This window comes from Neofelis nebulosa, chromosome 8 (genome assembly GCF_028018385.1).
Source record: "Neofelis nebulosa isolate mNeoNeb1 chromosome 8, mNeoNeb1.pri, whole genome shotgun sequence".
In the NCBI taxonomy this organism is placed as follows: Eukaryota; Metazoa; Chordata; class Mammalia; order Carnivora; family Felidae; genus Neofelis; species Neofelis nebulosa.
In genome coordinates, this window is record NC_080789.1 from 59,502,614 (window position 1) to 59,518,250 (window position 15,637).

Sequence of the window (15,637 nt, forward strand, 5' to 3'; positions counted from 1 at the left end):
ATGACCAATCTTACTACTCTCTCACTCAGGTTTAGCCATTGCTCTTAAGTCTACTCTACCCAGGAGAGAGATTCCTCTCATTCTTTGAGGCCCTAATTTACTTGAATTTTGTTGCCTTTGTATTATATGAATATTATTGCTTGGTACTTTCAACTTCAAATTGCCAGTACTTTTGTCACTGGGTAGCTTAGCCCTTTAAGTAGAGAAACGTGCTGTGTTGAGGGGGGGTAGTTCCAGTCTTCTAATCCAAGTAGGGACAGTCCCACAAGTGACCTTGACTTCTGCAAAGAACTCATACTTTCTCTTCTGCAGATTAAACCTGCCAGCACCTGAAGGAAAGGAAAGTCTTAGAATGGTTTTGACTTGCTGTGTGTTATCTTGCATGGTTGACAGATAAGGTGAAGCCTGTAGAATTTACACTGGGGTTCTTCCAGGTACCCAACAGCAAGGTGGAGGCTGATCATTTGGGAGATACTTGTCTTACTTGACTGTTGCTTCTTCTGCTGCCAGGGAACAGGGTAAGGAAGTCTCTTGGGAAATGAAGCAAGTTCTAGATAGTGTTTTGGCAGAATAGGGGACACGACACTATAATTAGCTCATTTCAGAGTTGCTAACCCAGACCGGTTAATCTAACCCTTAAGCGAATTTGAAAAACCTTTAGAATTTACCTTTTGAATTTATTTTGTCCTTTAAGCCTCTAGGGAAGCTCAGAACGCTTTTTGGGATGACAGTACTATATAATTGTAGAATCATTATTGTTTTGTTTACTTTCCTGTTAGGGATGAACCTGAGGATCCCAGAAACCTGTAAATTAGAAGCCATTTGAAGGCTCTTGACTCTTAAAATTAGCAAAGCTCAAAAAACACAGGAGTGGAAATTTCCTGAGATCTAAGCAGAATGACCAGGATACCAAGAAGCCTTTCATTTTGTCAGCATTGCTAGCACCTGCCTGAGTTTTCCAGCTTAGCCTGCAAGTTAACTGGAACTCAGTTTTACTTTTGCTATTAAGGTAGGCTTTAAAGGGCAAAAATAAATACTTTCTGATTTGAGAAAACTGACCCCTACTACTTGGATTCTCAAGGTCAGATGTAGTTTCACTTTTCTGAGAAGAGGTGTTGTTGTTGGGTTTTTTGTTTTGTTTTGTTTTGTTTTTTAGAGCACGTGCGCATTCAAGAGCATGCACAAGCTAGGGAAGGGCAGAGGGAGAGGGAGGGACAGAATCCCAAGCAGGCTTCAAGCCCAGCCTGGAGCCTAGTGCAGGGCTCGATCTCACAAATCTCGAGATTATGACCTGAGCTGAAATCAAGAGTCGGACTTTTATTTTATTATTTTTTTTAATGTTTATTTATTTTTGAGAGAGAGAGAGACAGAGTGTGAGCAGGACAGGGACAGAGAGAGGAGACACAGAATCCAAAGCAGGCTCAACTGCAGGGCTCGAACTCACAAACCACGAGATCATGACTTGAGCTGAAGTCAGCCGCTTAACCAACTGAGCCACCCAGGCGAGGCACCCCAAGAGTCGGACTTTTAACCTACTGAGCCACCCAGGTGCCCCTGAGAAGAGATTTTGTTAACTATGTTAGGTGACATAAATGCCAGTCATTGTATTGTTCTACTGTACTCACTTTCAGGTAATTTAATGAACACCTGAGTTGGAGAGATAGACTAATTCAGAACCTTGAGATTCTTTGACTTATTTATCCAAATGAATTCATACTAAGCAATGGCCTTAGTATTAGCTCTGGGTGCCTTCTCTTTGTGGTACTATCTCTTCAGAAGTGACCCAGGCCTGGATTTGGGCTGGAAATTAGAGTATGGCCACTAATTCATCTCTGGACTCTTTTAACACCAAGTAACCTAGGGTTACTTAACAAACCCTAGTTACTTTTTTTTTTTTTTTTTAATGTTTATTCATTTTTAAGAATTAGCGAGTATGAGTGGAGGAGGGGCAGAAAGTGGAAGACAGGATCTGAAGCAGGCTTTCCACTGACAGCAGAGAGCTTGATGCAGGACTCAAACTGACGAACCAAGAGATCATGACCTGAGCCGAAGTCAGACACTTAACCCACCGAGCAACCCAAGCACCCCAACAAACCCCAGTTACATCTTGTACCGTTGATAATTGCTCCTCCAGGCTAGGGTGTTCGATAACTGAGAAAATCAAGCCAAAAGTGTTTTTATATGATTCTAGACCTTTTCAAGACACTTAAATTGAAACCCATGATTCCTTTACAGTAGACCTATACTACTGAACATCTCCAGTATAAATCCTAGTCTGAAATTGGGTTCAACAAAACTAGATCAAGTTTTTTTTCTGTGAAATGGTAGTTAGGCTTATAGCCCTGAACTTTAGTTTTTAAAAAACATTTTTTTAAGTTTATTTAAGTAATCTCTACACCCAACATGGGGCTTGAATCCACGACCCCGAGATCAAGAGTTGTATGCTCTTCCAACTGAGCCAACCAGATGCCCCTTACAGCCTAGAACTTTTTAAAAAAATTTATTTGTGTGTGTGTGTGTGTGAGAGAGAGAGAGAGAGAGAGAGAGAGAGAGAAAGAGCAGGGGAGTGTGTGTGTGTGTGTGTGTGTGTGTGTGTGTGTGTGTGTGTGTGAGAGAGAGAGAGAGAGAGAGAGAAAGAGAATGAGCAGGGGAGAGGGCCCCGAGGGAGAGAGGAAGAGACTCCCAAGCAGGCTCTGCACTGTCAGCATAGAGCCCAATGTGAGGCTCGATCTCATGAACCATGAGATCATGACCTGAGCCAAAACCAAGAGTTGGATGCTTAACTGATAGAGCCACCCAGGCACTCCTATAGCCTAGAACTTTTAAAGGCAAGTGCCCAAATCTCAGACTACCCAAAGTGTGATGGCAGTTCCTTGATGCTTACTAGATGGGCTAAAGATGAAAAATGGAGAGTAAAAAGCCTCATTGTGTGCTAATGGTGGGATGACTGCATTTGTTCTTCCTAGTGGCCTTTAGATTGATAATGGATGAGTGCATGGATATGGAGAATCAGTGAGGTGAGCATTGCTGAAGTAAATCAGAGAAGGCTGGCATTCCTAGTTCAGATGGGCAGAAGGCAGGAAGCCAGATGTGGTGAATCTCTAGAGCTACATAGTAATTATTTTTGACCTAGTTCAGTGCTTTATGTGATATAGTAGGATGTGAAATTTAAAACAGTAGTGGGGCGCCTGGGTGGCGCAGTCGGTTAAGCGTCCGACTTCAGCCAGGTCACGATCTCGCGGTCCGTGAGTTCGAGCCCCGCGTCGGGCTCTGGGCTGATGGCTCGGAGCCTGGAGCCTGTTTCCGATTCTGTGTCTCCCTCTCTCTGCCCCTCCCCCGTTCATGCTCTGTCTGTCTCTCTCTGTCCCAAAAATAAATTAAAAAAAAAAAACGTTGAAAAAAAAAATTTAAAAATAAAATAAAATAAAACAGTAGTGAGGCAGCCTTAGCGATAGAGCTTTCTTAACATATGACTTTTTCAGTTTTTCCCTCAGTTGCCCGAATTCTTTAGGTCCCTGTGTGTTTTTTTAAGGTTTATTTATTTAAGTGATTTCTGCACCCAATGTGGGGCTCAAAGTCATGACCCTGAGATCAGGAGTCACATGCTCCTCCAAATGAGTCAGCTAGGCACCCCTAGGTTCCTTTTTATTTCTTTGGTAACACGTATTTCTTTTTACGTGTTACCATTTTAAAAGTTCTGTAAGTTCACAGTGGGCATTATCACCTGGGTTGCTTGTTCATATTGCACATTCATTAGTCCTGTCTTCAGATTCTGATTCAGCAAAGGTAGGATGGGATCTGGAAACTTGTATTTTTTCAAGCACTTCTGTTGACTGACCTGGTGGGCCAGTAAAGCCACATACAGGTCTCTTGTTTGCAACTTTATTGAATGTATATATGAAACTTTGTGTATTTGGGCTTTTTTATTTTTTTGGAATTAGTGATTATTTTGGAAATTAATTTCAAGGGCACCTGGGTGGCTCAGTCAGTTGAGTCTGACTTCAGCTCAGGTCATGATCTCAGGGTTCATGGGTTTGAGCCCTGCATCAGGCTCCCTGCTGTCAGCACTGAGCTCATTTCAGATCCTCTGTTTCCCTCTCTCTCTGCCCCTCCCCCGCTCATTCTCATTCCACCCCCCTCTTAAAAATAAATAAACATTTTGGGGTGCCTGGGTGGCTCAGTCTGTTAAGCGTCCGACTTGGGCTCAGGTCATGATCTCGCAGTCCATGAGTTCGAGCCCCGTGTCAGGCTCTGTGCTGACAGCTCAGAGCCTGGAGCCTGTTTCAGATTCTGTATCTCCCTCTCTCTCTGCCCCTCCCCGGTTCATGCTCTGTCTCTCTGTCTCAAAAATAAATAAACGTTAAAAAAAAATTAAATAAATAAACATTTTTTAAAAATTTGACTTCAAAATTTTGACTTCAAAAATATTCTAGGCAATAGTCCGTTCAGGCTACTTTCTCTAGATTTGTCTTTCTAGGCTTTTTTTTCAAATGCTTTCAGAAGTATCTTGTAAATTTCTGGACCAAAGTGTTAGGTGCTGAAACTACAAAAGAACTCCTAATGGAAGTGAGAGCAGTTTCTAGTTCCCAAGAAAGTAGGAGGAGGGCAGATCCTATCTATATACTTTATTCACTAGCATATACTTAGTGTATTTAGAATAAGTAGGTGTTTAGAAAATATTTGTTAAAGAACAGTTAGGATTTCTACTGAAAGCAAAATTAGGGCTCTTGATTCTTTTCTGAGGTTGAATTCCTGTCCTTCGTGGTCTTCCTTGGAGTGAATCTTTAGGGAAGACTCTGTTAGAAAATGACAATTAGGTAGAATTATTAAGGAACTCCTGTGAGTATGGAGGTCAAAGTATGAAATCTGAATATTACTGTGCTCACGCTATTAAGTGGCCTGACCAAGTAGTGCAGGCCGACTTCCAATATCACCATTGTGAAACAGATGTTAAATGGCTTTAGTTCTCTGACCTGGTTCTGGGGAGAGAGGAGCCTTTGTCCTATGTGTGTTCTTTCTCCCTTAATGCAAGTTGTTCCTTCTGCATTGCAAGCCTTTGCAGCACAAGATTTTTCCTACCAGTTATTAGTGCATTATGTTTGCTTCATCAGCTAAGCCCGTTCTGCTGGCTTGGCAAGCTCTGATCTTTTTTTTTTTTTTAATGTTTATTTATTTCTGAGACAGAGACAGAGGGGGAGGGGCAGAGAGAGAGGGAGACACAGAATCCGAAGCAGGCTCCAGGCTCTGAGCTGTCAGCACAGAGCCCGATGCGGGGGCTCAAACTCACAAACTGTGAGATCATGACCTGAGCCGAAGTTGGTTGCTCAACTGACTGAGTCACACAGGTGCCCCGAGCTCTGATCTTTTTTCTGATGAAGGACAAGGGCTCCATTAAAATCAAGAGCATCTCTCTCAAGCTTGTAATGCTGGAGCTCTTGCATATGTTGTAAGACATGGTCTAAATGTGTCTAGGATGGAGGATCAAAGAAAATTTGGCTTTTCTCCTGTGGAATAAAGGTCCTAGGTGTGGACCAATGATGATAACAGGCTAAGAGGAGTGAGTAAGAGGGAAATAACCACTTTATTTATTTATTTATTTATTTTTTAATTTTTTTTTTTTTTCAACGTTTTTTATTTAGTTTTTGGGACAGAGAGAGACAGAGCATGAACGGGGGAGGGGCAGAGAGAGAGGGAGACACAGAATCGGAAACAGGCTCCAGGCTCCGAGCCATCAGCCCAGAGCCTGACGCGGGGCTCGAACTCACGGACCGCGAGATCGTGACCTGGCTGAAGTCGGACGCTTAACCGACTGCGCCACCCAGGCGCCCCATAACCACTTTATTAAGTGCTTATTCAAATAGGATTCTGAGGGCACTGGCTGGCTTCAGTCAGTGGAGTGTGCAGCTCTATTTTATTATAATATTTATTTATTTTTGTGAGAGAGAAGTGGGGGAGAGAGAGAATCTCAAGCAGACTTTGTGCTGTCAGCACAGAACCCCATGTGGGGCTCAATCTCATGAACCGTGAGATCATGACCTGACCCAAAATCAAGAGTCAGTGACTTAACCAACTGAGCCACCCAGATGCCCCTGGAGCATGTGACTCTTGATCTTGAGGTTGTGAGTTCAAGCCCCACATTGGAGGTAGAGATCGCTTGAAAATAAAATCTTACAAAAAACAAAAAATAGGATTCTGTTGTTCTGAGAATTTGAGGGAGGATACAGGAGTTTCTGATGATTTTTTGGCGATTTTGTGCATACCTTATTCCAGAAATACCCTAAGTATGGTAGGCAAGTCTTTGGCAGAATTTCCTGCATGTACTATTAGTCCTTTTCCTCCCTTGGCCCTTTAAGCTAGAGGTTCTTTTAGTTATATTTTTCTGTTCTAGTACATTTGAGAGTCACAGCTCACTTCCATCAATAGTAGCAAACTCTCTAGAAGAGTTCTTGCAAGAGATGGCAGTGTTTTGAGGTTTGAAAAAAACCTCTTTGTGATTGTAGTACCCCCACCCCACCCCACCCTGTAGAGAAACATGGCTGTCAGACATCTAAGCCAGGCCCTTGTCTTTGGAAACAGCTCACTCTCTCTCTCCCCATGAAGGAGCTGACCTATTGAATGAGGTGACTCCCTGATTCACCTGACAGCTGTTCCAGTAGGGTGACTCTACACGTGGCATGCTACCAGAAGTCAAAAGCCTAGTTGCCACACCTCCGGAATTAGGGGAGGAGCTGGTAGGTGAAAGTTCAGGGATGACTCAGAGGTTTGTAACCTGTCCCATCAGTGAGTATAGCCTGCATGTACTATACAGAGCTATTGAGCTGGTCTCTTTGGCAGCTAGGTGGTAGATGAAATGAGGTGTGTAGCCTTGGGTGTGACAGTCCTCCAGCATCTCCTTTCTAGTCATTTTTTCAGCTGGGTAGTTAAATTTGTTTCAACTTCTTGAGACTCCTCCCCTCTTCATCAGTAGGTTTTTAAGGTTCTTAAAAAGGAAATTAGGGCTTTATTTCCTATTCTACAGGTAGAGGGAATTATCCATTCACCCCTTCCTCAGGCCTGACTGCCTCTTTCCTGGAATCCAACTCTGGGAGAGAGTAGTGACACTTGAGGTGTTAGGTAATAGGCCAACACATTTCTAAGAAACACATGTTTATTGAACTCACTTATGCAGAAAGCACTGTTCTGGATGCTTTCATGCGGATTATTTTATACAGTCTACTCCTCTCCCTTGAAATTGGCTCTATTATTGCCAATTTAGAGATGTGAAAACTGACTTAGAAAAAGTTAGGCCATATAGCCAAGGTAACACAGCATGATAATAACAGAACCTGGATTTAAAACTTGATTGTAGGGGTGCCTGGGTGGCTCAGTCGGTTAAGCGTCCGACTTTAGCTCAGGTCACGATCTCGCGGTCCATGAGTTCGAGCCCCGCATCGGGCTCTGGGCTGATGGCTCAGAGCCTGGAGCCTGCTTCGGATTCTGTGTCTCCCTCTCTCTCTGCCCCTCCCCCGTTCATGCTCTGTCTCTCTCTGTCTCAAAAATAAATAAATGTTAAAAAAAAAAAAAAATTTTTTTTAATAAAATAAAATAAAACTTGATTGTGATAACTGTACATCCCAGAGTCTACATTCTACCCTTTTGCTCTCTTGCTTAACACTTTAGGCCATGTATACATCTCAGACTTTATTGTTCATATGAATCAGATTTGGATGCAGTAGGTCTGAAGTGAGGCCCAAGAGTCTGCATTTCTCACAAGCTCCAAGTAATGCTAGTGCTGCTGGCTAGGCAGTCATGTTTTATTTAAAAAAAAAATTTTAACGTTTATTTATTTTGAGAGAGAGTGCACATGCGCAAGCAGGGGAAGGGCAGAGAGAGAGGGAGAGAGAGAGAATCCTGTGCTGACAGCTTGATGCCTGATGCAGGGATTTGAACTCATGAACTGTGAGATCATGATTTGAGCTGAAACCAATTTTCAGATGCCTAACCTACTGAGCCACCCAGGTGCCCGTAGGCAGTCATATTTTAAATAGCAAGGCTTTTGAGTACCTTTATATATGTCCTTCTTAGAGCCTTAACTCAGACTTTGAGCTAAGTAGCTTGAGTGGTATCCTAAATATGGAGAAGGAAAGGGAAACAATACGGCTGACCCTTGAGCAACACAGTTTGAACTGTGCTGGTCCATTTATATGTGGATTTTTACAGTGCAGTACTGCAAATGTGTTATCTCTTATGATTTTGTAGTAACATTTTCTTTAGTTTTTTTGTAAGAATACAGTAGGTAAAATATATAACATACAAAATAGGTATTAACAGACTATCAGTAAGGGTTCCAATCAACAGTAGGCTGTTAGTAGTATAGTCTTACAGAAGCCGAAAGTTATACCCAGGTTTTCAGCTGCATGGGGGATCTGTATCCCTAAGTCCTGTGTTGTTCAAGGATCAACTATAGTTAGTTGTTTTGCTTTGGATGTCTGTTAATTTAGTAATGTAGGTGGGGCTAGAACCCAGATTTTCTTTCCTAATTCCAAATCATGTGCTTTGTTTTCTGCATCATTAGGTAAAATTGTTCTAATTTGAATTTTTCCTATCTAGCTTTTTGAGTGGTTATAGCACTGAATTGCTGCCTTTAAAATCCTTCTGATTTCTTTAGTTTTCTTTAAGCTGCGGGGTTAGCTAAAAATATGACTAATCCTGATGCTGAAGGGCATGAGAAAATGGCCAAAATGTTTAATTTTATGTATTTATTTATATAACAAATGCAAGGCACTTGCCATAGGCCAGAAGTGGTTTCAAGTGCTTTATAAATGTTGACTTAATTAATCCCCACAGCAATCCTTTGAGATAGGTACTATTATTGTTCCCATTTTACTGATAAGGAAACTGAGGCACAGAAAGGTTAAATGACTTGGCTAGGGTCACACAGCTAATAAGTGGCAGAGAAGGACAGTAGAAACAGAGTATACTACCTTTATTCCATAACTACATAGCCAAGCTATCCATATACTTTGCTTTGCAAATCAGAGATCTGGCCAAGAAGTGTTGCTGATAGAGATTAGGGACAGTTAAAATCAGCCCTCTAAGTTACTCCTGAGACTCCTCACATTAAATGGCAAAGACACTCACCACAAAGGAAATTAAGACTTTGATGATGTTGAAAGTGGAGTGATAGTTTAGTTATAAGTTTCTTTTCCTATGCATGCTCTTAAAGTAACATTCATATAAATAGATCTGCAAAATGACTAGCAAAGCAGCAGTGATGACACAGCTGAGTCTTTTTTTTTTTTTTTTTAACGTTTATTTATTTTTGAGACAGAGAGAGAGCATCAACAGGGGAGGGTCAGAGAGAGAGGAGACACAGAATCTGAAACAGGCTCCAGGCTCTGAGCTGTCAGCACAGAGCCCGACGCGGGGCTCGAACTCACGGACCGTGAGATCATGACCTGAGCCGAAGTCGGATGCCGAGCCACCCAGGCGCCCCCCAGCTGAGTCTTTTTAAATGATGTTGCATTCTCACAGCCCTTTTAGGTGATCTTCCATCCTTTTCTTTGTGATTTCCTCTTTTTTGTTGTTTTTTGTTTGTTTTATCTTGAAGTAAAAGAAGAGGGCAGCTCATTGATTGAAGCAGTTCCCACTCACAAGGGGGAAAAGGCTGTTTTCTTTTATGTTCATGTTCCTAGAAGAAAGACCTCCACCCTGGGAGAATTCCATTTTCATCTTAAGATCTGGACACTCACTCTTTGTAGAGCTTGGATAGAAAGAAGCTTGTTTGTTTATTTTTAGTTTGAGAGATAGAATGGGGGAGGGACAGAGAGGGAAGGAGAGAGAGAATCTTAAGCAAGTTCCACGCCCAGCACAGAGCCCAATGTGGGACTCGATCCCACCAACCTGGGATCATGACTTCAGCTGAAATCAGGAGTTGGACACTCAACTGAAAGAGCCATTCAGGTGTCCCAAAGATTTTATTTTTAAGTAATCTCTACACCCAGCATGGGGCTCAAACTCCCAACCCCGAGATAAGAGTCGCATGCTCTTCTGACTGAGCCTGCCATATAGAAACTTAAAGATGGTTTGAAAGTGGAAAAATTACCATTATGGAGACATTTCAACTTCTTTCTTCTCTCAGATGATACGTTGCCCTGTAACCTTTTTAGAAACCAAACGAAACCACAACAACAACCAACCAACCGCAATTAAAAGGTCTGCTACAGGGCTGATGTAGTGTCTGGGAGGTAGCCCAGAACTTCTTTAACAGGGATTCTGTGGGACCATGGAGCATGGAATAGAACTTATTCACGTGTTTTCCTTTGTTCGCTTTTTGGTGACTAGTAAGAAAAAGTAAAAGCATTTCTTAGGTGCTAGGTCAAGTTCCCATTTCTGCTATGTTGGATGAAGAGGCTAAAGGCCTGTTTGTGCTGCCTACTTCTTGCCCAAATGGTCCGCAGTGAGCCAGAGGAGACTCTTTAGGAAGTTAATGAAAGGAGTTAAGGACAGTCCTGTTTAACAAGCTGAGGCAGTCCCCCTCTGTTTTACTTATTTAATGTTTATTTATTTTTGAGAGAGAGACAGAGTGTGAGTGGAGGAGGGGCAGAGAGAGAGGGAGATACAGAATTCGAAGCAAGCTCCAGGCTCCAAACTGTCGGCACAGAGCCCATTGCGGGGCTCGAACTCAGGAACCGTGAGATCATGACCTGAGCTGAAGTTGGACGCTTAACCAACTAAGCCACCCAGGTGCCCCAGTCCCCCGTTGTTTTAGGAACATAGCTTACCTTGTACTCTGAATTTAGCTTTGGATTGATTTTTTTCTTTTTTAATGAGTTGATTCTTTTGAAAATAACCTTTACTGAAGGATCTCTTCCCTTTTCAGTCCTCCCTTATGCCCCAACAGAAAGAGGGGTACTAAATTCTAAAAACAGAGCTCCAGTCCTAGTGAACTCTCACTTAGGCATGTAGTGTTTTGGAATTTGTACAGTACTGTTGCTTCAAATGATTTTTAGCACAATCAGCAATGCAATAGCTACAAGAAAAAGTGTATCTGGCCTTTTGGCAAAAGGAGGAAAGGTATGGTCTTGCTCCTGGATTAGTTTATGTGTACATGTAATCTTTTTAGTTTGGAAAGTGCTTTCTTTGTAATATCATTGTAATTATGTGAGATTGTATGGTGAGTATTTAACACCGGTTTTATAGATGAGGGAAATGAGGCTTACTTATCTTGTTTTATCTTCAAAATAATGTGCAGAAAAACTAATCTTGTCAAACTTCATAGGTACTTAGTAGTGTAATTGGTTTTCTTTTTTCGAAGGCAGCATTGAACTTTATGTTGCAACTCATCAATCTTATAGAAAGTTTTTCTTTTGGGGAGAAAAAAAAATATCTCTAAACAAAGAAAACAGGCCAGCTATACTATTTACCTTTGTAGTGAGGGATAGTCTTGAATCTCAGACCTGTCTATATGGTTCTAAAGTATATCTTTAAAAATTCCTTTAGTACAGGTATTTAGGTGATAAACTCAGCTTTTGTTTATCTGAAATGTCTTTATTTCACCCCTTTGTTAAGATTTTTTTCTCACCTAGATATAGAACTCTAGCTTAATAATTATTTTCTCTCAACATTTAGAAGGGAATTTTCCAGTTTTCTAGTTTCCCAGTACTGTTGTCTGTTGTTACATTGTAGATATTCTGTCTTCTGTGTGCTTTTTCCAGGAACCTTTCAAGTAGTGTGGTGAAAGGCTCCTTCTGCCTGTGGGCTCTCCTAGACTGGAAAGGTTGAAGTGCTTCCAAAAGACTAGGTGCTGGACAGATCTTACCAGCAGGGTTGAGTAGTTGATCAGTTTCCTCATTTGCTTTTCTCAGGGCCACTCAGAACTACTGACAGCTAGATTGGGATGGCCTGGGTACTCAACAACTGCCTCTCTGACCTTTTCTGTGCCTAACCAAGCCAAGCCCTGAAACCCAGATAATGGGAAAGAGCCTCTCCCCAGGGAATGCTATTAAAGCTATGGATGCAAGAAGCAGAGTTAAATCTGCTACTGCCTCCAGACTAGGAACTCTTTCAAAGCTGTGCAAGGCCTTTTACAACTTTTTTTTTTTTTTTTAATTTTTAAAATTTATGTCAGACTGTCCTTAGAGGCTAAGATGGAGACACAGAGAGAGAGGATGAGTCACTATAACTCCTTCTTGTTAATACATAGGAAAGAGGAATAACTGTTGCATAAGGTTTTGTGTTTTCTTTACAGAATGCATCGTGTCTTGTTCTTGCTGCTCGGCATGCCAGTGCGTCCCCTACGGTAAGGTTTGGAAAAGAGGACTGAGAATCACTGAGGCAATCTGATCCTGGGATTGAGGGGGCAGTAAGCGACCGTTGGTTGCCACCTAGCCTCTCATCATATCCTGAGTATCTCTGAGAGGTGTCCGTTGTTACTATTGTTGTAACTATTATTATTACTACTATTTTAAGAAATAATTTATTCAATAGTATAGCGAGGTGGGATATCAAATATGTTTGCCTAATTTCTTTTTTTAGTTGTGGTAAAATATATATAACAAAAATTTCCATTTTAATGATTTTTAAGTGTATAGGTTAGTGGCATTAAGTACAACTATTACTACTATCCATCTCCAGAACTTTTGCACCTTCCCAAATTGAAACTATGACCCAATAGTAAACTCCTCATTCCCTCCCTTTCTGCTTAATTCTTTTTCATCTGTGCCGAGTAGTTGGCCAGATTTCCCTGGCCGATAGAGAAAGCCAAATTCTAAAAAGATGTCTTAACATACCTATTTTGTAGGAAATCTAATCAATATTTTGACCATCACTTAGCCTTTCTACTTCTCTTTTTAGAATTTGAAAGACATATTGGCAGATCTGATACCCAAGGAGCAAGCCAGAGTAAAGACCTTCAGGCAGCAACATGGCAAGACAGTAGTGGGTCAAATCACTGTGGACATGGTAAGGATTGTGGGGTTTGGGCTGGAAAAGTAGCTCTGTAATATGCTTCAATGAAAATACCATTCTCTTCACTGACTATTCAGAAGCATTCTGTCCCATACATGGAAATGTTGGAGCTTATGATGTTCATTAGAAATTAGACTGTTCTGGGGTGCCTCAGAACAGTGGCTCAGTCGGTTGAGTGTCTTGACTCTTGATTTTGGCTCAGATCATGATCCTAGGGTCATGGGATCAAACCCCACGTTGGGCTCTGCACTGAGCATGGAGCCTGATTAAGATTCTGTCTTTTTCTTCCTCTCTGCCTCTCCTCTTCCTCTCCCCCGCTCATGCTCATTCTTTCTCTCTTAAAAAAAAGTTGGGGGGGAGCGCCTGGGTGGCTCAGTCGGTTGAGCGCCCAACTCCGGCTCAGGTCATGATCTCACGGTTTGTGAATTTGAGCCACACATCAGGCTCTGTGCTGACAGCTCAGAGTCTGGAGCCTACTTTGGATTCTGTGTGTCTCTCTCTCTGCCCCTCCCCAGCTTGCACTCTCTCTCTCTCAAAAATAAATTTTAAAAAAATTAGACTCTTCTTTTCTATAAATTTAATAGTTAGCTTAACCTAATTTACCTACGAGAGGGATGAATGAAGTTTCTGTTCCTTTTCCCAACCCCTCAGCTTTTGGAGCAAGAGCTCTCTGTTAGAGTTAATGCTGTCCATGGGGTGCCTGGGTGGTTCAGTCAGTTGAGTGTCCAACTTCAGCTCAGGTCATGATCTCACAGCTCATGAGTTTGAGCCCCACATTGGGCTCTGTGCTGACAGCTCAGAGCCTGAAACCTGCTTCATATTCTGTCTCCATCTCTCTCTCTCTGCCCCTCCCCTGCTTGTGCTCCTGAGTGTGCTCTCTCTCTCTCAAATATAAATAAACATTAAAAAAAATTTAAGGAGGGTGGGGGAGGGAAAAGTGGGTGATGGGCATTGAAGAGGGCACTTGTTGGGATGAGCACTGGATGTTGTATGTAAGCCAATTTGACAAATTATATTAAATAAGTAAATAAACAAACAAAAATTTAAAAGTTACAGTTAATGCCATCCTGACCATCCAATTATATGACAGCTCTAGCAGGCTCTCTAGAGTAACTTTAGGATGGCTTCTTCTCCAGCCCTAAGAGTCTGAGCAGCTCAAATGATAATTCCACAGCAGTGTTTAGCCTTTGGTCTCTATCTCCTTTCCCTGTTATAGAACTCATTCTGTTTACTTTGGTTGGTGAGAACGAGGGAGTAAGAGTAGGTAAAAGAAAAATACAAGAAGAAAAGGAAACAAACAGAGGCAGACACATTAAATAAAGATAGCAATTTTTCAACTTAAGAATTTCATTTCTAATGTTAGCAGTCTTCCTTGCAAAGTCCCATTCTATAGTATGCTACCTCCTCAGGAATCTTCTTTCCACAGACCAAGTCTTGCAAATCAGAGAATAAATTTCCTCTTTCAGATCCCATGAAGCACTAAAAAACTCTAGCTTGAATTATTCTGATTACTGGTTACATCTGTCTTTTTCTTTAGATGTATGGTGGCATGAGAGGCATGAAGGGATTGGTATATGAAACATCAGTTCTTGATCCTGATGAGGTAAGAGACCCTCATGTCAATCAGTAATAATCACTGAGTTTACTGACTATTGTGCACAGCATGGATTAGACCAGTGAGGGTAAGGAAAACAAAATAAAGCATCTGTCTTCATGTTTTGGAAGATGGAAAATAGGTTTATATGGGATAACTGAAGAACAAGTATACCTATTTAATATATCAACGAGTAAAACTAAAAGTACCAAGCAGAATTAAGTTATGTGGAGATCTAAGCTTTAAAAATTCTATTCTAGGGCTGTCTGGGTAGCTCAGTCAGAAGAGTTTCCAACTCAATCTCACAGTCGTGAGTTCAAGCCCCACATTGGGCATGGAGCCTTTCTAACTTGTTGAAAGATCTGATAAGAGTGGGACTAGTCAATTATGTGACTTCTAGGGTAATAAACTTACGATTTGTACCTCTTACTCTTCTCCCTCCAGGGCATCCGTTTCCGAGGTTACAGTATCCCTGAATGCCAGAAACTGCTGCCCAAGGCTAAAGGGGGTGAAGAACCCCTGCCAGAGGGCTTATTTTGGTTGCTGGTAACTGGACAAATCCCAACAGAAGAACAGGTAAAACAGAAGGATGTTAGCCCTTCTCATTCTTCTCCTTCTTTGCCTTTCTCTAATCTCAGACACTTAATCCTGATCTGACTCTGGGTGGTATTTTTTAGGGATGTGTAGTGAGGGGAAGGAATCAGATCAGACTTCTGCTGTATAAGTGGATTGGGTTGTATTCTCTTGGATTTTCTTTACTCAGATGTCACTGTCTTTTTATTTCTCTTCTTTTTCCTCGCATAGTGTTCTGACCAGTGTCTCCCTTACCACAGGTGTCTTGGCTTTCAAAAGAGTGGGCAAAGAGGGCAGCTCTACCTTCCCATGTGGTCACCATGCTAGACAACTTTCCCACCAATCTACATCCCATGTCTCAGCTCAGTGCAGCCATTACAGCCCTCAACAGTGAAAGCAACTTTGCCCGAGCATATGCAGAGGGTATCAACCGAACCAAGTACTGGGAGGTAGGAAATTCTGATGCAATATTGATGTGTGATGGGGATTGAAAGGACTTAAGTATGAAGGAAGAAAAAGGAA

General features: G+C 41.8%; 1 protein-coding gene across 2 annotated transcripts in view; it reads left to right on the forward strand.

Annotated features, from left to right (window-relative positions):
* The window catches only part of CS (citrate synthase), a 31,592-nt gene that overhangs the window by 5,052 nt on the left and 10,903 nt on the right, over positions 1 to 15,637 (forward strand). For both annotated transcript variants that reach the window (XM_058742372.1, XM_058742371.1), the window contains exons 2-6: positions 12,230 to 12,280; positions 12,835 to 12,942; positions 14,486 to 14,551; positions 14,987 to 15,118; positions 15,376 to 15,564. In XM_058742372.1, the coding sequence (XP_058598355.1) occupies positions 12,230 to 12,280; positions 12,835 to 12,942; positions 14,486 to 14,551; positions 14,987 to 15,118; positions 15,376 to 15,564 (546 nt within the window). The remainder of the gene's footprint in view (positions 1 to 12,229; positions 12,281 to 12,834; positions 12,943 to 14,485; positions 14,552 to 14,986; positions 15,119 to 15,375; positions 15,565 to 15,637) is intronic.